General features: G+C 37.1%; 2 protein-coding genes across 2 annotated transcripts in view; one reads left to right on the forward strand and one right to left on the reverse strand.

Annotated features, from left to right (window-relative positions):
• Positions 1 to 16969, reverse strand: part of LOC136843706 (sodium/potassium-transporting ATPase subunit beta-like) — a 69960-nt gene extending 52991 nt beyond the window's left edge. The window contains exon 1 of the mRNA XM_067112294.1: positions 16747 to 16969. Coding sequence (XP_066968395.1) covers positions 16747 to 16828 — 82 coding nt within the window. The 5' untranslated portion in view covers positions 16829 to 16969. The remainder of the gene's footprint in view (positions 1 to 16746) is intronic.
• Positions 8315 to 25000, forward strand: part of LOC136843705 (uncharacterized) — a 462741-nt gene continuing 446055 nt past the window's right edge. Inside the window, exon 1 of the mRNA XM_067112293.1 lies at positions 8315 to 13695. The gene's annotated coding sequence lies outside the window, so the exon portion shown is untranslated. The remainder of the gene's footprint in view (positions 13696 to 25000) is intronic.

Here is a 25000-nt window from a genome sequence, read left to right on the forward strand (position 1 = left end):
TGGTTAATTGAGTTAACAATTCTGGGATATAGACATTCCCATTTCATTCCTATTTTGATTCCAGTCTACTTGCCATGTTAGATTACTGAATAAATTATATTTTTGAAGTCATGTTTTTTCTGTTCTTCCTTAGTTCAGTTAGTGACTCGGATAACGAGAGAGAGAGAGAGAGAGAGAGAGAGAGAGAGAGAGAGAGAGAGAGAGAGAGAGAGAGAGAGAGAGAGAGAGAGAGAATGTGCTGACCCAGTATGCAGGCTGGCCATTGCTACTGTGGTATCTCTGAAATATAAGTTGATATGACATTGATCTTAAAGCAGATGTGGAATGAGGGTATGACCCTATCTGACCTTGCATAATAGATATACATAGATACATATTTGTAGATGTATATGTATATCATATATATAGATATATATAGACATATATTTATATATCTAAATATATATAGTATACATATATATTTATATATACATACATATATATATATGTATATATATATACATATGTATATATTATATATAGATATAGTCATTATATATCTATATAGAGTATATATATATATATATATATATATATATATATATATATATATATATATATATATATATATATATATATATATATATATATATATATATATATATATATATATATATACATCTAATATATCTATATACATACATATCTATATATATATCTATATATACATATATATATTATATATTATATAAATATATATGTATATGTCAGTGTATACATATATGCATATATATACTGAATATATATATTATATAAACTTTATCACATACACAATTGTTCTGTGCATTAGTACAATTACTGACAGGACCTCATTCAAACTGGATGGTAACTAGTGGAGATATTTATTAAAAAAAGTTACAAGCTTTCTAGGACAAACGGTCCTCATTCTCAGGTATCCGTACAATGACCAGGCATGTAGTCCAGGTTTATTTATATCTGTATGGTGGGTCTTTAATCCTATAATTACCCTCCTCCTTCTGTATGATCCCCCCCTCGCAACCTTGGCCTTTCTCTGCGTGCTCCTTCGTCCAGGTGTGCTGTGCATATCATATACAATCCAGTTTAAATGAGGTCCTGTTAGTAATATTATATATATATATATATATATATATATATATATATATATATATATATATATATTATTATAATGTTACAGGCAGATAGCGAAACCAGGCGTATCATGAACTGCCTGAACTTTCAGGCAGATAATGAAATGCACTTAGGGATATTTGATCCCCAGGGGCTAGTGCTAAACACGGCAAAATATATACATTATACATACATACATATATATATATATATATATATATATATATATATATATGTGTGTGTGTGTGTGTGTATGTGTATATATACAGTACACACACACACACATATATATATATATATATATATATATATATTTATATATACTGTGTATATGTATGAATAGATATATATAGATATCTATACATGCATATATACATATATAGATATGTATATATATCAATATATATATGTATATACATATATATATATATATATATATATATATATATATATATATATATATATATATATATGAATGTCTTTTACTGTAATACTACAGTATAATATGAAGATAAGAAGGCCCATAAAACACTATTTGAACGTTGCAACCATATATTTCGGGAACTAGCTTCTGTGCCCCTGTTCACTGGAAAAATATGGACAGATGAAATGTTACAAGGGTATATATACAAAGCATATATGTACTGATCATAAGAGAACAGAACAGATATGCATTTACAGTATATAGAAAACCCACCTTCGCTGTTTCCTACATTCATTTCTTAAGCTACCACGACGTCTCCGTAAAGATCATGGTAGGGTGCAACTTATTCCTCAGAGGACTTAGGATATGTTCAAATGGGTACCTGGATAAAGAATTCAACACGATCCGCCAACACCTGATGCAACTGCTCTATCCACCACACATTATCGAGAGGGCTATTAACAAAGCGAATAAAATATACTATAGAGGTCCCATTCACAACAGACAAATAGATTTCAATAACAAAATAAAGCTTCCGTACGACAAAAACATCAAAAAAGCCACCGAACAACTCAGGTCTAACAATCCCTTCATTTTCCATTATCCCAAATCCATCGGGAGTTCGCTCATTAACGTATACTTAAATAACAAAGGGGAAGAAGCTGGAGTTTACAAGATACCGTGTAGCAATTGTAATGACATTTACGTTGGGGAGACAGGTAGATCGCTCTCGCAAAGAATAACAGAGCACACAAGATAAGTACGTTACGCTTCGGAGAGTTCGGGGATTTTCCTACATATCAGAAATACAGGACATATCATAAACTGGAGTGGGGTGGAGCTGGTTTTCAAAAGTAGCTGTCCGTACAAAAGAAAGATGTTGGAATCTGCTATCATCAATCAAACCAGCAATATGAACTTGTCAGGAGGACATTGGAAATCGGATGACATCGATGCTTTAATCCTCAGACCGCTAGTGAAGAAGATGTTCCAGGGCACAAGACCACCAGAATCGACGCCAAACGGGAGTTAATGGGCCGAAAACCACTAGGGAACTGTTTACTCTCCTCCTTCTTAGGAAACGGTCACCTGCGTACCATCGGAGACTTAATGCCACACCTATATATGCTTTGTATATATACCCTTGTAACATTTCATCTGTCCATATTTTTCCAGTGAACAGGGCACAGAAGCTAGTGCCCGAAATATATGGTTGCAATGTTCAAATAGTGTTTTATGGGCCTTCTTATCTTCACATATATATATACGAGTATATATATATATATATATATATATATATATATATATATATATATATATATATATATATGAATGTCTTTTACTGTAATACCACAGTGTAATATGAATATAAGAAGGCCCATAAAACACTATTTGAATGTTGCAGCCATATATTTCGAGCACTTCCTTCTGTGTCCCTGTTCACAGGTAAAATATGGACAGATGAAATGTTACAGGAGTATTTATACGAAGCATATGTAGGTGTGGCATTAAGTCTCCGATGGTATGCAGGTGACCGTTCCCAAGAAGGAGGGAAAATAAAGAATTCCCTAGTGGTTTTTGGCCTCATTAACTCCTGTTTTGCAATTCGTCTGGTGGTTGTGTTTCCTGGAGCACCTGTTTGAGAAGAGTTTTAAGGATTAACCCGTCGATTTCATCCGCTTTCCAATGTCCTCCTGACAAGTTCATATTGTTGGTTTGATTGATGATAGCAGATTCCAGCATCTTTCTTTTGTACGGACAGCTACTTTCGAAAACCAGCTCCACCCTGCTCCAATTTATGGAATGGCCTCTATCCCTGATATGCAGAAAAATCCCTGAACTCTCCGAAGCATACCGTACCAATCTTTTGTGCTCTATTAATCTTTGTGAGATTTCGCTGTTTCCTATGTTCATTTCTTAAGCTACCACGATGTCTCTGTAAAGATCATGGTAGGGTGCAACTTATTCCTCAGGGGGCTTAGAATATGTTCAAATGGGTACCTAGATAAAGAATTCAACACGATCCGCCAACACCCACCACACATTATCGAGAAGGCTAATAACAAAGAGAATAAAATATACTACAAAGGTCCCACTCACAACAGACAAATAAATTTTAACAACAAAATAAAGCTTCCGTACGACAAAAACATCCAAAAAGCCACAGAACAACTCAGGTCTAACAATCCTTTTATCTTCCATTATCCCAAATCCATCGGGAGCTCGCTCATTAACGTATACTTAAATAAAAAAGGGGAAGAAGCTGGAGTTTACAAGATTCTGTGCAGCAATTGTAATGAGATTTACGTGGGAGAGACGGGCAGGTCCCTCTCGCAAAGATTAAGAAAGCATAAAAGATCGGTACGGTATGCTTCGGAGAGTTCAGGGATTTTTCTACATATCAGGGATAGAGACCATTCCATAAATTGGAGCGGGGTGGAGCTGGTTTTCAAAAGTAGCTGTCTGGACAAAAGAAAGATGCTGGAATCTGCTATCATCAATCAAACCAACAATATGAACTTGTCAGGACATTGGAAAGTTGATGAAATTGACGGGTTAATCCTTAAACCTCTTCTCATACAGGTGCTCCAGGAAACATGATCACCAGACGAATTGCAAAACAGGAGTTAATGAGGCCAAAAACCACTAGGGAATTCTTTATTTTCCCTCCTTCTTGGGAACGGTCACCTGCATACCATCGTAGACTTAATGCCACACCTACATATGCTTTGTACATATACTCCTGTAACATTTCATCTGTCCATATTTTACCTGTGAACAGGGCACAGGAGGAAGTGTTCGAAATATATGGTTGCAATGTTCAAATAATGTTTTATGGACCCTCTTATATTCACACATATATACATACATATATATATATATATACTGTATATATTATATATATATATATATATATATATATATATATATATATATATATATATATATATATATATATATATATATATATATATATATAGAGAGAGAGAGAGAGAGAGAGAGAGAGAGAGAGAGAGAGAGAGAGAGAGAGAGAGAGAGAGAGAGAGAGAGATTTTTTTGCCAGAATCTTCATATCGTCAGAGTTTTTTCTGATTCTCGGGCATCAATCTTCGGTGAATAACACGCAGACTTCGTTGTTCCATATATTGTTTTCTGTCACGACAGCTGTTTCTTCACTCTGTGGCATTTTCAAGTGACTACTGGTTTACAGTTTAAATTTACAATCATTTTGTCTCTACATGCGGATGGAAAAGTAGACCCGAGCTGTGACTGGTCCAGGGATTAAAGGGATGAACCACTTTAAGGGTTGAAAGCTTTAGGCATAGCATAGAATATATAAAATGGATATTGTACTGCAGCTTCAAAACAATACTTAATAGTTATGTATAAAAAAATATATATTTATAAAGTATGGTTATACTATATATATCATATTTACAGAAATAAAGATATAAAATAAAACCCAAAATAAAAACTTATTTTGCAGATAGCAACCACTAAATGCCGGCTGTGGTTCGTGTCGGGTGAGGCCTCAGGGACATACCAGGTGTTACTTGTGCTTCCCTGGGCACTCTTGTATATCCTGAAGGGTGCGCCATTCAGGGGCGTGGTGTCTGGTCTGCGTTTGCTCGCCCAGTCCTCTTTCTGCTGGAAGGGAGTATGTGATCCGACCCTTGCTGGATGTTAGGAGTCGGTAGTTGGATGGCGATGCTTAACTTCACTACAGAGCACATCCAGCAGAAGACCCTGCCTTTTCTGGATGTCCTAGTTAAACAACAGGAGGGACAGTTTAAAACTATGGTATTTACAAAAACAACAAATGCTGGCCGTTGCTTGAATGCCCTAGGAGAATGCCCAGATGCCTACAAAAAGTCAGTAGTGGGTGCTTATGCCAAAAGAGCACTCACCCACTGCACTTCTTAGATAGATGTGCACAATGAACTGGACAGAATTTGACAGTTATTAACGAGCAATGGATACGCAGATCATATCTTCGAAACTGCAATTAAAAAGAAAATTGAAGAATACCAACCGACCACGACGACGATAGAAGAGAACCTTATCATTTATCATCGCCTGCATTATGGGACTGTGTACAGGGAGGGATGCCGTAGCCTACGGGGAATCATTGATAGAGGTGTGACACCTAAGGCCCCTTACTAGAAAATTAACCTCAGGCTATACAGCAAGCCTAACCAAGTAGCAGCCTTGATAATGAAAAACAGCACCACTCCCGTGGGACCGAAGGAGATGTGTACAAACATAGTTTTTTTCATGAAGAAATTCATATGCCCTGAGGACATGTGTAAATCGCACAGCAATACCTACATCGGACACACTACTACGACCCTTTGGAGGTGAATGCTGGCCCACAGAAACCAAGGGGCCATGCATCAGCACTTCATTGATAATACATAATAGGAAACCATCCCTACAAGAACTCATCGAAGGCGCTCAGGTCGTCCATAAAGAAAACTACTATGGTCGTCTTTTAATAGTGGAAGCGGTGAGCATCGCCATCCAACTACCAACTCTTAACATCCAGCAAGGGTCAGATCACATACTCTCTTCCAGCAGAAAGAGGACTGGGCGAACGAACGCAGACCAGAAACCATGCCCCTGAATGGCGTGCCCTTCAGGATATACAAGAGAGCCCAGGGAAGCACAAGTAACACCTGGTATGTCTCTGAGGCCTCGCCCGACACGAACCACAGCCGGTATTTAGTGGCTGATATCTGCAAAATATGTTTTTATTTTGGGTTTTATTTTATATCTTTATTTTTGTAAATAAGATATATACAGTATAACCATACTTTGTAAATAAAAAAAATTTCTTTTTATACATAACTATTAAGTATTGTTTTGTAGCTGCAGTAGAATATCCATTTCATATTTTCTATGTTATGCCTAAAACTTTCGGCCCTTAAAGTGGTTCATCCCTTTAATCCCTGGACCAATCACAGCTCAGGTCTACTTTTCCATCCGCATGTAGAGACAAAATGATTGTAAATCTAAATTGTAAACCAGTCGTTACTTGAAAATGCCACAGAGTGGAGAAACAGTTGCCGTGACCGAAAACAATAAATGGAACAACGAAGTTTGTGTGTTATTCACTGAAGACTGACGCCTGAGAATCAGAAAAAACTCCAACGATATGAAGATTCCAGCAAAAACGCATTGATGTCACAAAAGCAATTGCTTTCAATGAAAATTGTCTTAGAGAAAACTATGCCCTAAAAGTACTAAGTACTATATATATATATATATATATATATATATATATATATATATATATATATATATATTTATATATATATATATATATATATATATATATATATATATATATATATATATATATATATATACATGTATGTGTAATAGCCATATTACATTTACATATGTATCTGGTAAAAGTGACTGGTAGATTCTACATATATATATATATATATATATATATATATATATATATATATATATATATATATATCTATATATACATATATATATTTATATATATATATATATATATATATATATTTATATATATATATATATATATATATATATATATATATATATATATATGTAAATGTAATAGCCATATTACATTTACATATGTATCTGGTAAAAGTGACGTAGATTCTACATATATATATATATATATATATATATATATATATATATATATATATATATATATATATATATACATATATATATTTATATATATATATATATATATATATATATATATATATATATATACATATATATATATATATATATATATATATATATATATATATATATATATATATATATATATATATATATATATATATATATATATATATATATATATGTATATATATATATATATATATATGTATAACTGAATCACGAAAATATGGAACGTGATGAACATATAAATAAAGATAAAATCCACGAAGGAAACGAAACACTGGAGTGCTGCGAGGCCTTTCGACACTAGTCCTTTACTTCAGTCTGCTAAGTAATGGACTAGTGTCGAAAGGCCTCCTGCTAAGTAAAGGACTAGTGTCGAAAGGCCTCCTGCTAAGTAAAGGACTAGTGTCGAAAGGCCCGCAGCACTCCAGTGTTTCCGTTTCCTTTGTGGATTTTATTTTAAATATATATATATATATATATATATATATATATATATATATATATATATATATATATATACATATACATATACATATACACATACATACATATAGTATATATATACACACACTTTTGCAAAACGTTTAGCAATTAGGAAACGTCGCTTTCACAACCCAACCCTTTCTTACTGAGAAACGTTGGTTGAGGAAGGGGTCCTTGGTCGAGTCAAGTGCACCACCAGTGTTTTGAAAGGATGTGGTAACTGATGACTGTCTTGGCTTCCGAGAACTGCGCTTAATAGTCCAGGTACCAAACTAAGATTTTTTGCATGACCTTGTTTTGTGGTCTACCTAATGTTTTTTGACTGATTTCCCTTATTTTGATGGTGCTGAATTCAAATCTGAATGATGCCACTCTAGCATCCTTGAGGGTTTTGAGATATTCAAGATGGCGGCCTATATGGCCGCCGTATTTTGTAATTTTTCTTTTATTGACAATATTCTGGCTAAACTGTCATTTTAAAAGGTAAAACTTGGTAAGATCATGTTACAAGGACCAATTCTCATGCTCTGATGAGCAGAAAATAACTGGTTATCATAATTATACTCAATTATTTTTATGAAATTTTATATTTTGTTTGTTTATTTAGAATAAAATAAGAAATATTGATCATATATATGATATCTATATTTATAAAATCTATTTTGAATGTTTTAGGAAGTTAAACTTTGGACCTAAATACAAGTAATTTGAATTTGAATATGTCACAGCTTTGAATAAACACAGAATCATATTATATGTCAAATTATATTCTAAAACGTTTCCATTTGCAAAGCTAAATTTTGTCTTTATTTTGTAGAACCGCAGCTTGACAAAATGGTTGAATGTTTCTCCAGTTGTGGAACATCTGAAGGACCACTGACTGCTGCTGGTAAACAATGCATACAGAAAATAATTTAATCCAGTAAGATACGAGGAGATGGTCTTGGTGATATTCTTTAACAACAATGAAATGTTAATTCAAATCTGGCAATAAACTGTCATCGCTATTGTGTGTCTTCATATACATCAAAGTCTCACATTAATCGTAATCTGAAACGACAATCATCTAAGTTACCTACAAAGGAATTAGAAGCTCCAAAAAGGCGAAGATCTGGCGAAACAAAATTCAGCTTCTTAGAACATTGCTGTTTTTGTGGAGAAATATGCTTAATGCAACCAAATTCTCACAACCCATATAAATGGCGCAGAGTGAGACTGTGTACAACGGCCGATCGTGGTCTGGGAAAGGTGACTTTTAAAGAATCTGTTATTCAGGTCTGTAATCAAAGGGCCGACAAGTGGGTCGAGGAGGTTCTTATCCGCACTGGTGGTGCTGTTAGTGATCTTCATGATGCTGACGCAAAAATCATGATGATTGTAGGAAGAAATTCATGAATGAACGCTCTGTTAAATCTGCAGCAAAAGCATCAATGTGTCCTATGTATGACACTGACATGGCATTCGACCTTTTGGTACAAGAAATAACCGGGGATGTTTCAAGGATATGGACCTCAATAGACCTTTACGATGCATGTATAATTAATGAGGGAAATGAACTTTCACGTCGCAACTTGATGCACAAGTTGCAAGAGTATTTTAGAGATGAATTTCTAATACTGTATTCTCCTGGTGTAGCGAGTATTGTGATGTTTCACAGTAGGGATGGTGAGATTTTGAAGATAGTTGATGATGATCATGATGACAACACTGCTGTGGAGAGACTAGCGAAGAGAGTGCGGAAAGAGTCAGAAGCATTTCGGGAAGAACAAAACTCATACTCAACACGCATCAACAAGGATTCAGCTTCACAAATTAGAAGTCCCACTTTGATATCATTTTTCTCCCACATGACCTCCAAGCTAGATAACACACCACTATCACTTCTCATCTGCAATATTATCACCAGTTTAATCACAAATACTACAGCTGACTTACAAATTGCTCTTGGTTTACTTGTGTGAGAAAAATCACTCATCAATCACCTGTCAGTCATGGGAGTTACATGTTCATATGATGAAGTCAAGAGGTTTACAGCATCTGCAGCTGTGGCATCTGTCACTGACAAAGCAATGAGTGGAATCTCAGATGCCAGTATTGGACTTGTAGTACAAATAGTCATTGACAATTTTGATTACAACATTTCTTCACAGAATGGGCTCCAATGAACACATTCCTTAGCTGTTTTGCTAACGCAGAGCCAAGCTAAAGAGAATGATGCTAATAATGCCAATCGGATAAGGCGCCTCGAGAAAGAAGAGATGAAATCAAAACTGCCACCAGATGTCTCAATGGAGCTTTATAAGGGACCACAAAAACAAACCACCAATGCCCACAAGTCATGGAAAAAGTAACCCCCTTCCTCTGTGTATTTTGGCCAGCCAAAGGATTCTATTGACAAGGTCTCATGTCCTAGACTTCCAATTTCTGAAAGATGTGTCTAATCCTCAAACTCCAGAGTTTGGAGGGTTTAACACCATGAAATGTAGAGAACAACAACATTCAGTGAAACCAGCAACAAAAGCTGTGTACAAGCCTTTGATTGACACGACCCCATCTGATCCATCAACAATAGTGACTGCTATGTACGATGCCCAAAAGGACACACAAAAGACGGGACAACAACACACAAAAATGACCGCAGGCCAGCAGCTTTATCATGTGATTGTTCATGTAACATGGGCATTCCTAAAGTTGTTTGAATTATTTGTTCCAAGACTTGGTGGCATTTACATGCTTATGGGTTTTGTTGGATGTGTTGGAACTCTTATGGGTGACACTGGACTGAAGGAACTTATGGAGGCAGCTTTTGGAGGGGTAATCAAAATGTTATCTGGAAAGAAATTCCCACAAAATTCTAGAGCTCTTCGGCTGGTTGCAGAAGAACTTCTTCACTCTGTGAGCCAACAATGACAGAGCTATGAAGACATGTTACAGATACTGGACACAAGTGCAAATGAGAGCAGGACAACAAAATTATGGGTTGATTGCTTAATCAAACCAGTGCTTATAATGATGCTCTTTATAAGAGCAGAGAGAGAGAGGTAGAATGGCCCTTCATCTGATGGCAGTGAAGATGATGCTGCCATATTTCTTTGCTGCTGGTCACATTAATTATGCCAGGTATGGCTTATACTACTTGGAATCCATGAACAAACTGCTAAGGGAGGTCCTTAATTCTTTCATGAAAGGAGAACATGTGGCATGAAGCAGGCATCTGGAATGGGATGTGGTCTGATATGTTCATAGAGACCACATTTATGAGATATGATCATGGCCCTGGAGGACTGGTGGGCATTACTCTTAAACCAGCTGCCATGAAGGGATGGGCACTTAGTTTACACCACTGCAGCCAGCTTGTTAAAGATCTTGTTGAAATGGAAGAAAACTATAATCAGGTACATGTTATTTCATACAAGGAGGAGTCAGATACTCGCAGACATGCTGATGAAACTGACAGAAAGAAAATCAGTGAGAAGCTGTCATCTTTCACTGATCCTTTGAGTTCAGATGAACATCAAGATGGCCTTGTCAACATAGCTTCTGGGGTTGTGAAATATGGCCAAGTGAATGTTGATGAAGCAGTTGCCATCGGAAATGAACAGATGGCAGAATTTCATGACCGGCAGGGTTTCATAATCCAATTCAAACCAAGTTAAAACACTGTCTGACACCAAGAGCATTACTATTGGTCCATCATCCACATTTGATACTGCTCTGATATACACCAGAGCAATGGGTATTTTGGCAACAAGAGAAATTGATTTGAAGCATGTATTTAACATGAACTTGCTCCAGTGCAAACATCAGTGTTTGATGACAGTGGCCTTATGAGAATAACAAAGACAAAATCAGTATTAAAGACGAATCTACAGGTTGAGCAGTCTTCTCGCTCAAACTACAAGGATCAACTAATTCAAGAAGTGCTAATCATTGATGGATGTGCGATACTGTGGGTAGTTCATTGGCTATCAAAAGGGACCATCCATGACTACATTGATAGCTTTGTTGACTACATCATGTGCAAGCTCAGTGAGAATGACGTATTTAGTGTTTGACCGGTACTATGATTACAGTATTAAAGATGGAACAAGGAGTGGACGAGCAGGAGGCATTACCAGACAGTACCAACTGAGGCTAGATATGCCCCTATCAAAACAGAATGTTATCCTCAATGTTACATACAACAAGAAGCAACTGATTGAACTTATTTGCCAGCAATTGCCACCAAGGCCATCATCTCTACCATCATCTCATGAAGCTTACAAACACAAGCTCATCCTTACAGAAGGTAACCCTGTTCCAGTTCAGGTTGAACAAGGAGCTTGCTTGTCAAGATATGGCCTCAAAACTACACATGAAGAGGCAGATGTTATCACTGTACAACAGATGATTCATCTTGCAAGAGAAGGAGGGTGTTCAGTCAAAGTTATTTGTGATGACACTGATGTGTTCCTCCTTCTTGCACACCATTACCATAGCAACAACATTAACATTCCTGTTGCGATGGAAGGGACAAATACCAAGAGATCAGTCTGCAGCATTTCTGACACAGTGATCAAACATCAGGACATAACTGAAAATTTGTTAGCAGCCCATGCACTCCCTGGGTGCGACAAGACAGTTTACATGTGGGGCATTGGAAAGACTATAGCTATCAAGATCCTAGGAAAGGGGTATATACTGAAAAAATTAGGAGATGAACAAAGTGACTTTAGTGCTATTTTCGATGAAGCCAGCAAGTTTATTGTCGCATGCTATGGTGGCCATGAAAACACTTAAAGGTCAGAGGCTCGTTCATTACCAGGTGTGGTTGGCAAAAACAGGTAACAGAAAGGTCACTAGGATGCCAGCATTGAAGTCCTTCCTTGCCACCAACCACTGAGGCATTCATAGAAAATGTGAAGCGTGCTCTTCACCTTCAAGTGTGTATCAGGAAACATGTGAAGGAGCCAGATCCTCCAAACCTTGACCCTACATTGTACGGCTGGCAAAAAGGAGAACATTCAAAGTCCCTTTCTCCTGTAACAACTCCAAATACCAAATCAGCTCCAGAAGAGATTCTGCAGATGATTCGATGTGGATACTCTGGTAATGAGTCATGCAAATCTCGAAGGTGTGGTTGCATGAGTAGTCAGCTATCTTGTGCAATCTTTTGTGCTTGCGGTGCATGTGGGAACTGATATAATCTTTGGACAAGATGTGACTTGAGTGATGACGAAGACAGTGATGTCAGTGAAGGGAATATAGAGGAAACTGAAGATTAGTATATCCTCCTGCATATTATGCATATTAAACTTTTTCAAAACAAACGACAATACAGCATTTCAAAGCATATTTTGCATCGTTTATTGAAAATAGTAAAGTAATGACGTAGTTGAATAATATTTTTTTTTTTGTTTTCATTGCTTTGTATTTTGAGTCTATGCTCAAATGTCTGGTAATTATGATTCATCTTTCTGGCTTTAAGTATTACTTGAATTTTGCCTGAAACGAATAGTCTTTGAGATATTTATTGCTAAAAGTTAATTAATAACATGTGGAAAACCTATTGTTTGTCATTTTGAAGCAGTTATAATGATAAAATGAGACATTTCATATTGAATATAAACATTGTGGCACATGTTATTCGTTTCTTTATGAATCCTAACAGAAAATACCTCTTATAATAATAATTTATCAAAGTAATGATCATAAGACCAATATTTACATATTGCGGCATCCATATTGGTGGCTATCTTGAATATCTCAAAACCCTCAGGGGTGCCAGTGTGGCATCATTCAGATCCGAAATCAGCAACCTCTAAATAGGGGAAATCAGTCAAAAAACATGGGGCAGACCTTGCAGCAAGGTTCGGGCTTTGGCACCTAGACTATAAAAGGAAAACGGCTGTTTAGGTTCCCACTAACTGCAACTCACGAAGAGTCGCAGCGTATAACTTGAAATGGAATGAAGTCGGTCGGGGTATGAAGTAACTGTTGGTTTCATAGAAAAGAGTTTCAACGTCAGTGGAAAATCTCTCTCTCTCTCTCTCTCTCTCTCTCTCTCTCTCTCTCTCTCTCTCTCTCTCTCTCTCTCTCTCTCTCATAACATTGCCATTTGCTCTCGACACATGATTTTTTGTTTCTATAAATAATCAGCAACTTGATTTTAATAGAAAAAATCCTAAAATACGAGATGGCTATATTGAACGTTTAACTCTCTCTCTCTCTCTCTCTCTCTCTCTCTGAAACACGCACATACACATATGCATACACACATACGTGTACTATCATGAAAGTGACATTTACTTTTAAAGGTCATGAAATCTCCGCTGTAATTACTGTAATCAAATATAATGAACAACTGAGAACTCGTTCTTGAAGTGGTTCTGGCTCCTATTGCGTCACATGGTGTTTAAATTCACGCTAAAAAACTTTATTTATTGGATTTACTTAGTTATAAAGCCTGACGCAAGATCTCTCTCTCTCTCTCTGTCCCTGTTACAATTTTTACTCGTAACAAGATTATTAAAAAATATTTAATTTTTTTTTCTATCGGGCAATAGATCTATTGCTAGAATTATTTTCGTCTAGTGTAAGTGAGCGCTGATCTCTCTTCCAGGGAAGGAACAGGTCCCAGGTTTTCTTTCGCAGCGTTTCGCTCTTCTAACCGGTATTTTATTTGAAGATCCAACTGCGGACGTTAGCAACCTCCCGCCCCTTGTCTCTGCCTCCTTCTCTCTTATCATGTTTGTGAGTTTAAAAATAGAACTGAGGAAGTGTGGCAAGCCTTACTGCTCTCTCTCTCTCTCTCTCTCTCTCTTCTTTTAATTAATTCAAAGTTAAAAAAGTTGAGGATGACGCTCCTTACAGACGCAGTGCTGCCTTACTGGGAAGATAGGGCCTGAGGGCATCACCCAACCCAAGTGATACCGTGGGAATTTAAATGCCATGTAACTAACTACCAATATGACGAAGGCCCTCTTCATCAGCAACCCTTTCCAAAGTTTTCGTCTCTTCCTCAGAATCCTGAGTATTTGTAGTTTCTTCTTCAGTTTTGTCGTCATCTTCATCCATAGAAGCAAACATCATGGCAGACATAGAGGGTTCATTTGATTAGTTTTATTCCTGGTTGGTGAACACTTCTTTACTCATACTATAATCATGACATGCATTGCTGGAATTGCAATGAATTCCAATGAGAGAAACTTCTTTCCCGAGATGTACAGATCTTTTCTGCTTTACTGAAATACAGTCGTCCTTTTCTCGGGTATTGGAGGGGAGGGATGGGGAAGCTCAACATCTCTTGCCTGAAATTTTGGTGACAAAAGCATCTCAGACGCCGCTTAAGTATCTTAACACAGAAGTTCCAGCTTTCAGTCTCTTCTATATACACTTTCTTCAAAATTCTCACTGCATATTCGCTGTGGAGGACTGAAATCGCCTTTCCCTCGACAGAGGTGAATCTACTTTTGCCTTGTTTCAAAGTCTTGAGGAAGGCGAAAAAATGAAACGCCGTGCCTTTTTCTGCTATTTGAATAGCACCCAATACCGCACAGACTGCTGGCATTCTTAAATACTTGGAAATTACAATGTTCAGAGAAAGAAGCGATAAAAAGCTACGGGAAACTGCTTTAATATCTGATATGATAAGTAACTCAAGCAGTGACCCATAATGAAATGAAGTAGCAGCCAGGTGGCCTGTTGTGATCTCTGCCCACCAGTGTACGTCAGATTTTTGTGGGGGATAATCCGCACCCTCCCACAAATGACTTTACCTGTCTCCTTTCTTTACCTTGACCCTACTGACCATCGGAGTCCCGGTGTCCTTGAGGGAGAGAGAGAGAGAGAGAGAGAGAGAGAGAGAGAGAGAGAGAGGGTGGTGGTGACTAGAGAGATTTGTGAAAAGATTCGGTACACTGTACTTTCCCAGTATCCCATTTGTCTCGATCGAAAGAACCAGGTGCTGAATATTTCAATCTCAGGGTAAATATACGCGATGCAGAAAGTATATACAGCGATTAACATTTCGTGACGGAAACACCATACTTCTTGCTCTAAAATGTCAACAATAAAAACTGCCGAGATCTTCAAATTTTAATAATGGCAAAGAAAATGTACATTTTATTTATCAGCATTCGCTCTTTCTCAACCTTCTTAACCGGGAAAAGCACGTCTGCTAAATATACTACACCCAGGAAACTACGGCAAACATTTCATGAGGAATTTCACCGAAAAAATCAAGCTGTCTAAAACAGCTCCGGTCCTCAGTGATATAGTGCGATAAAAAAAAAGTTGAAACCGTTGCCGAGAGTTTGGCGACGACAGAGAGGCGAGAGGGGGAGGAGTGGAGAAAGAGAGAGAGAGAGAGAGAGAGATTGGCCATTGACCTTCAGATGTGTTTTCCTCGATGGCCGGCTTCTTGGGTGCAGGGGTGGTTCTGGGAGGGGATGTTATGGAACAAAGAGTGCGGGGGTGGGGTCATCCACTGAGCAAAAGTGCATCGTAGATGACCTTTGAGAGAGTTGTGTAATGAGATTCTCTACCTCAACTGCCGGTTGATTTTCAGATCAGCAAGTCAGCAAAGAGGGACTCACTCTTTGACTGTTCTCATTATGGATACTGCTGTCCCTCCCTCTCTCCTACCCTCTGTATGCCCATTTTTCTTCTCCTTATACATGAAATCCTCCCATAAAAGGCCAATTTGAAATGCTGCCAGTATTATGATATACCTAAGATGTAATCTCCTTTATGGTACTACAGTTTCCTGTCCCCGTAGGACTTTCACTGTACTTTGTGCAATCTCCTTCCACACTCATCCATCCATCCTTGCGCTTATTCTATTCCAGAGGGTAATTGCGTCAATTTACCAAACAAATTTCTGATGTCCAGGATATATAATCACCATGATACTCCAGCGTAACCCTTTACCATTTTCCTACTAACACGCAACTTTCCTCCATACCTACCCTATCACTGAGCCTTATCTGTTAGAAGACAAACTGCTTCAAAAATCTGCAAAGTAATCAAGAAATACTCACACCATGATGCTCCAGTACGACCCAAAAACTCCTTAGTCTCAGAATTCCAGAACAGCCTAATGAAACCCTTGTCCTTTTGCATTTTGTACCTGCCGGTTCCCCCTATCTGGGCCAAGTGAGTTTCGTTTGAGCCACTGATGAGCTACCACACACGGCCTGCCGGTGACAGGCGAACCTATGAGTGGTGAAGTGTGGAGTGCATCCTTGAGTGAGCGATGGACGGTACGCATGCTTGCTCAGTGGTTGCAACACAGCGTTTTCTAGCATTTATGCAGTACCACATCATGCCGGTTACCTGGATTGCTTATGCGTACAAGCGTCTATTTTTTTTTATTTTGATCTGTGCTTGGGTGTTGCATGATGCACAAAGAAAAGGAGAGCGATTTAAGTTCAGGGAAAGATGGGTGGCTTTGGCAACTGGATTAGCTTGCTTATTATAGCTACTCTGTAGGTGAAAAAGTGGTAATTGTCACCGCAGTTTTGATCATCTTCATTGATAATGATATACTGTCTAAGCTGTCTGTCAATAATCATGTCTAGTCATAACCAGCTATGCTGCTGCACTGGAAAAATATCTTGATTATAAAAATCTTTACAGTTAAGTAATCTATGCTGCTAAACTGTAATTCATATCTTTTTTGGTGGTGTTCGATCAAAAAGAACAGTGATGAATCTCCATTTAATATTCAAGAAGTCTCTCTATTACATTTCCATCACTGGAGGGAGCAATCCCTAGGTAATCCACACTGGCACAATGTATTCCTCTGCAAAGGCAGTCAATTCTGCATGGAATAGTGATGGGAGATCTTTACCATGATCTGTCTAATTTCAGCCTGAGTTGATATACTGCTGACACTGACACTCAACCTCTGGTTCATAACCCTTAGGGAATTAAGAATGATCAGAAATGTATGACTGCGTTCAGTGCGTATCTTTGATCTTCATCTAAAAATCTTGTGTACTCATTAGACATGAACGTAATGAAGGATGGGCACTCGAACCTTTGTCAAACTTTACTGTGCATATTAATGGTGGTCTTAGTTGCGTAAATGCTGGAGCTAATTGATATTTCAGACATTTATATGAAGGAACCTAAAACATCTACTTACTCGGCAACCTTCAACAGTGTAGAACGCATATATGAATAAATTAAAAATGGGCAGACGACTAAAACATTTAAAAGTAAATGAATAGATAAATAGATTAATTAATTAATAAATAAAAGATAAAAAAATGTATAACTGAACACACTAATAGCAGCAGTATAATACAAGAAGGTGACTTGTTGCTCTTTGCAAAAAAAAAAGAATGAAAGAGCCTGGAAAAATTACCTTATAGCAATCAAGAGAAAGCTTACTTGGTCAGGGCTTGCGAAATATCACTGTGAGGAGGTTTGAGCACAGCAAGGCCAGCGTCCTAATTATTCATTCGCCACCCATGCCGTACTTTATTAACCATGGAGTTCACATCTCGGTTACCACTCCAAGTCAACCAGTTCTCCCTTACTATCGTTCAAAATCACGCCAGCTGGATTGCTGGTTTGCTGAAACGAAACAGTCTTCCTGTCATGTCAGTTTTTACTTGTAAGATTCAACTCGCTCCCTCAGTGCGTTGAATATTCCCGAAGTGTTTTTCATTTTTCCATTTATTTTAATTCTAACTGGCTCCAGTAACAGGTTAAATGGATTCAGTGTTGCTTCATTTTTTAATACTTCAACTTTTTCACTCACCAGATTATTAGATTTCTCTCATGTTTCACTACTGTGTACAACTGTACCTTGTTCCAATATGATGGTAAATGTATTTAGATTTACATATATATTTTTTAATCATTTAATTTTCCCCTTACGATTAACCGTACAGCCAATGTGGTCCAGTATGGCTAGATTTATCAGTTTGATTTTCTTTACAAATTCTGGCTCCAATGACTTATCATATCTCATGCACTGTGATTTTCTGCATAGATGAACACTTCATTCTAGCTTAAAGTTATCCACAGTATGCCATTAAAGGCATCACCAAAGTAAGCTTAAGGCAGAACTTGACTTTCAACCATTTCTGCTACTCAGACAACCTGGAAAAGTTGGCAATGGTTAGGTTTAAGATCTCTCTCTCTCTCTCTCTCTCTCTCTCTCTCTCTCTCTCTCTCTCTCTCTCTCTCTCTCTCTCTCTCTCTCTCTCTCCATATATGCAAATAAGTTATTTGATTTCCAACCTCATTTTGCCATTTGGTGCCAGAAAAAGTTGTGTCTATTTGAAATTTGATGCAAAGCAGCTCTCTTTCTCTCTCTCCATGTATGTTATGGAGAGAGTATTCGTATTAATGACGCACAAAAAAAGGAAACAGAGACACGTGAACTTATAGTAGGTGACTCAGAGATGGAGACCGTTGGGCTAATACAGCACTAATGGACTAAAACAAGAGTGTTATTCTGTTACCGGTCGTCAACAAACAAAGTCAACATTTTAGGGCATAGGGCAAGGCAATAGAGGTGATTATCTCTCACTGGTGAAGCCATTAGGATATGTCAACTGGTCAGAAGGGTAGATATTGGCGCCTCTCTGTATGGATATGTGTTAAAACACTAAAAAAAAAATATCGATTACTCAGGTGTGAGAAAGTGAACGATGACTAAAGATTGTTAATAACGGAAATTAGTGAAATAAACTATGGAAATGAAAATGAAGCCGATGAGAGGGGGGGGTGAATAAGGCACTACCATACACACCTCGAACCATGATGTCATGGTTGACACCAGAAACAAACACCAATATCAGGGAGAGAGAGGTAGAAGGAGTTTAGAAGAGTAAGAGAAGGGTCAGAGTTAGAATTAGTGTGTGAGTAAGGGCAGATGGTGTACAAAGTGTGAAGGTATTGCCCCTGTCCTGGAACTGACCTTTTTTTAGACTTTTTTTTAGCTCTCTCAGAGAATTTAAGTTTTTCCTAAGTCCGAGTGTGGACTTAGTCCAATTATGTCTTGAGCCCAGTTGATTTCCCAAGACAGCAATTAATCCAGGTGAAACTTGTTATATTTTACAAAGGGAAAATAAAGAAAAAACCCGAACATGTATTTTCTTCAAGAACCCAGGAAAATTATCTTCATTTGTTCCTAAAAAGGGAAATTCCAGATGCGAAGCAAGACACCTCCTGACGAGACTGTTATGGAGAAAGTAATCATATTAATGATGCATAAAAAACAACATAGAGACACATGAACTTACAGTAGGTGACTCAGAGAGGGAGACCTAGGGCTAGTACAATACTATTGGAATAAAACAAGGGTGTTATTCTGTTACCAGTCATCAGCAAACAAGGTCAGCATTTTAGGGAATAGGGCAAGGCAATAGAGGTGATAATATCTCGTCAGTGAAGTCATTAGGAGAGGTCAAGGGGTCAGAAGGGTAGATATTGGCACCTCTCTGTATGTGTATGCATAAAAACACCAAGAAAAAGCATAACCATTGCTCAGAAGTTGTGAGAAAGTGAATGATGAATAAAGAGACTGTGAATAACGAAATTAGTGAAATAAACTATGGAAATGAAAATGAAGCCGATGAGAGGGGGTGAATAAGGCCCTATCATACACACCTTGGACCATGACATCATGCATTGACACCAGAAACAAACACCAATATAGGGGAGAGAGAAGGAGAAGGAGTTTAGAAGTGTAAGAGTAAGAGTAGGAGAAGAGACGGAGTTAGAAAAGCTGCCTCCCCGATGACGCTACCTTAGCTGACTGGAAGCCACTCTAGAAAATATATGCTAACAGAGAGTACGATTTTCAACATTATTTTTCCATTCAGTGCCAGAAAAAGTTTTATGTATTTTAAACTGAGACAAAGTTCTCTCTCTCTCTCTCTCTCTCTCTCTCTCTCTCTCTCTCTCTCTCTCTCTCTCTCTCTCTCTCTCTCTCTCTGTCCATATCCACATTCAAAAGTATAGGTGCACGAGTGACACCTTTGACTTATAGAACACGCTTGACGATTAAGAATTTAGATGGCAATAAAGGGTAAGTCACTTTTATGTGTGCAAGTAAAGTCAGTAGTGAAACCAAGCAGTTCCTTTTAGGACTCAGGTCCTAGATATGCCCATCTTCTCATCAACGTACCCACCAAACCACCCCATTCTCCAGGTATATACATAGACAAATACACAGACAAACTGAGTTACGTAATTGACGTCACTGCCTACTGTGACATGGTAGTTTTCCACTTCAACTATGGTTCTTTTTCACTCATAGATGCACGCTGTGTTCAGATTACACTTATGAACGTGATTTGGAAGAAGGAAGTTATCCTTAGTATCACATATGAAGTAATTCATGAATACACGAGAAGGAACACATTAAAACATGGAAGGAAGTGCTACAAGAAAAAAATACTTGTAGCATTTCTTTCCATGCTTGTCACCCACGTTTTTATTTTTGCAGTCATGATTAATTGTAAGAAAATCTTGGTGTGTCTCCAAAAAATATTTTTTACTTTTTAGTCCATTTCAATAAAATATATTTTTTATTTTTCATTTGCTTAAAGCATTGAATATACAATCCACTTCAGTTTAAAAAATTAAACAGGTGATTATTCATTATAATAGCCATTATATCCTCTCAAGAGGTCTTTGTGGCTATTAAAAATGTATACATATCTAGTAATATATATATATATATATATATATATATATATATATATATATATATATATATATATTATATAATATATGTGTGTGTGTTTTTAACAGACACAGTGACCTCTTACCTTATCGATTTCTTCACAGTTTTAGTTATGCTTGTTACTATAAAGCCTAGGAATAAAATGAAGACACATTAAAAACTATGTCCCTGTGGCCGACGAAGAAATCTATCTATCTCTATCTATCTATATACATACACACACACACAAAATTATATATTTTTTATTTTTCATTTGCTTAAAACATTGAATATGTAATCCACTTCAGTTTAAAAAATTAAACAGGTGATTATTCATTATAATAGCCATTATAACCTCTCAAGAGGTCTTTGTGGCTATTAAAAATGTATACATATCTAGTAATATATATATATATATATATATATATATATATATATATATATATATATATTTTTTTTTTTATATAATATATGTGTGTGTGTTTTTAACAGACACAGTGACCTCTTACCTTATCGATTTCTTCACAGTTTTAGTTATGCTTGTTACTATAAAGCCTAGGAATAAAATGAAGACACATTAAAAACTATGTGCCTGTGGCCGACGAAGAAATCTATCTATCTCTATCTATCTATATACATACACACACACACACACACACACACACACACACACACACACACATATATATATATATATATATATATACACACTCACACATACATACATACATACATACATACATACACATATATGTATGTAAGATATATATATATATATATATATATATATATATATATATATATATATATATATATATATATATATATATACACACACATATGCTGTATATATACTAGCTGACCAACCCAGCGCTGCCCAGGAAAGCTCTGAAAGGGCTCAGAAAAATTTTCCTATACCTCTTTGTACTGACTGCCCCTTTTATCAAGAAATTATTGTGCTGATTGCCCCATTTATCCAGGTATTACTATGGTGACTGTCCCTTTTATCCAGAAATTACTGTACTAACTGTCTCTTTTATCCAAATATTACTGTACTGACTGTCCCACTTATCCAGATATTACTGTTGTGACTGTCCAATTTATCCAGGTATAACTGTGCTGACTGTCCCATTTATCCAGACATTGCTGTATTGAGTGTCCATATTATCCAGGTATTACTGCAGTGACTGTCCCTTGTATTCAGATATTACTGTGGTGACTGTCCATTTTATCCAAATAGTACTCTACTCTCTGTCCCTTTTACCCAGATATTACTGTACTGACTGTCCCTTTTATCCAGGCATTACTGCAGTGACTGTGCATTTTATCCAGACATGAGTGTGGTGACTCTTCCCCAATTATTGCTGTGGTGACTGTCCCATTTATCCAGGCATTACTGTTCTGCCGGGTCCCTTTTATCCAGGTATTACTATGCTGACTGTTCATTTTATCCAGGTATTACTCTGGTGACTGTCCATTATATCCAGATATTATTGTGGTGACTGTCCCATTTATCCAGGTATTACTGTGGTGGCTGTCTCATTTATCCAGGTATTACTGTCCTGTCTGTCCCTTTTATCCAGGTATTACTGTGCTGTCTATCCCTTTTATCCAGGTGGTATTACTGTGGTGACTGTCCCATGTATCCAAGTATTAGTGTGCTATCTGTCCCTTTTATCCAAAAATTGCTGTCCTGTCTGTCCCTTTTATCCAGGTATTACTGTGCTGACTGTCCCTTTTATCCAGGTGGTATTACTGTGGTGACTGCCCCATTCATCCAGGTATTAGTGTGCTGTCTGTCCCAATTATCCAAAAAGTACTGTCCTGTCTGTCCCTTTTATTCATGTATTACTGTGGTGACTGTCCATTTTATCCAGATACTAGCTGACCAACCCAACGCCGCTCAAGAAAACTCTGGACAACAACCGATAAACTCTCTCTCTCTTTCTCTCCCTAACAACCCCCTCTCTCTCTCCCCTCCCTAACAACCCCCATCTCTCTCTCTCTCCCCTCCCTACCAGCACCCTCTCTCTCTCTCTCTCTCTCTCTCTCTCTCTCTCTCTCTCTCTCTCTCTCTCTCTCTCCCTTTCCTGTTAAGATAGTTGCTTCAGTTACATTGCCCAACATTTTTGACATTTTATATTTCAAGGGCATTGGGAGTGTGACTATTCATCTCAGCAACCTTGAAAACTATGGCGTAGACACTAATATCTGTAATTTTTGACATTTTATTTTTCACCCCTTCTCACTCTCCCCTCCTATCGGGGCTGAACTAGCATTGAAAGGCCATTGGGTGTGTGACTATTCATTTCAGCGACCCCAAAGCTATGGATTAGATATTAATATCTGTCATTTTCGGTTATTTTTACATGTCACCCTTCCCATCCCCACCCTCTTTGGTGCCAGTGATGCCTTACCACCCCCACAGTATCCATTTCCAAATAGTAAGTCATATGTATACTGAAATGAGGTATGATAAATTCATAGAGTTTATTAGGTTAATAAGTCTACGGGCAGAACCAGGGCTGTTTCGAGGGAGCCCTTCTTACCCCCACCCCCTTTGGTGCCCTTTGGTGCTATAGTCAAACCAAACAAAAGTGGCGCGTGAGAGACAGAATGTATCGTTGCAAAATCTAAAGAGTTCATTCATTTTACCTGGAGAGTGCGGTTTAGAGAAGTCCTGAAACCTAAGATGCGTTAAGGTCTTAAAGGTGGGAGGGTTCCGTCGGTCATAATCCCGGATATATTTTCCTTTTCCGCTTTTTTTTCCAGGTGGTCAGTAGAAAACAAATAGGACCTTGGAGTCTGACTTATGATCCCAGGTCAATCAGAGCCACACAGGGAGTGCTTTAATAGATTATAAGTCTTTTCTTCCTTCAAAAATACATTTATCCTTAAGACCCACATGTCTTCTGTATAGGATTGTTTCTCCCTCTTGAATTGTGTGTGTATATTATATACATAGTACACATGTATATATATATATATGTATATACATGTGCACTATATATACATATATATATATATATATATATATATATATATATATATATATATATATATATATATATAACACACATAAAACTGCCCATTGACTTGGTATTGGAATACATTAAAGATGAATTGCATAAACTTTATTTTTAGAGGAATATTTTAAACAAACATTCGGTATAGCAATGGGAAACCCACTTTCGCCTGTTCTTCCAAATTTATATATGGAATTTTTCGAATGCCTGTAGATCCCCAAGATTTTCCATTTTCCTGTAACATGGTACTGTTATATTGGTGATATTTCAGCCATCATTCCCAAGGATTTGGATGTAAATAACATATTGGCTCAAAATTGAGGGAACCTTTTAATTGTAAATGTAGTGTTTATTTATATGAAAAAACAAATAATTTGACATGTGGTGAAGATTTAGATATCAACCCCTCTCAGACAAGAACAAGATTAATTTTTTTTTTGTCTGACACGCTAAATCAGTTAATCCGCAGGTAATAAGCTGGTCAGATTGTTCGCTCGTATCCTCACTGAGCGGTCTTTAAGGTCTGATGTCCGAAATTTGTTGATGTCGATACGATGCATTGGATGGGGACCTCTCACG

The sequence above is a fragment of the Macrobrachium rosenbergii genome, chromosome 12 (genome assembly GCF_040412425.1).
Source record: "Macrobrachium rosenbergii isolate ZJJX-2024 chromosome 12, ASM4041242v1, whole genome shotgun sequence".
Classification (NCBI taxonomy): domain Eukaryota; kingdom Metazoa; phylum Arthropoda; class Malacostraca; order Decapoda; family Palaemonidae; genus Macrobrachium; species Macrobrachium rosenbergii.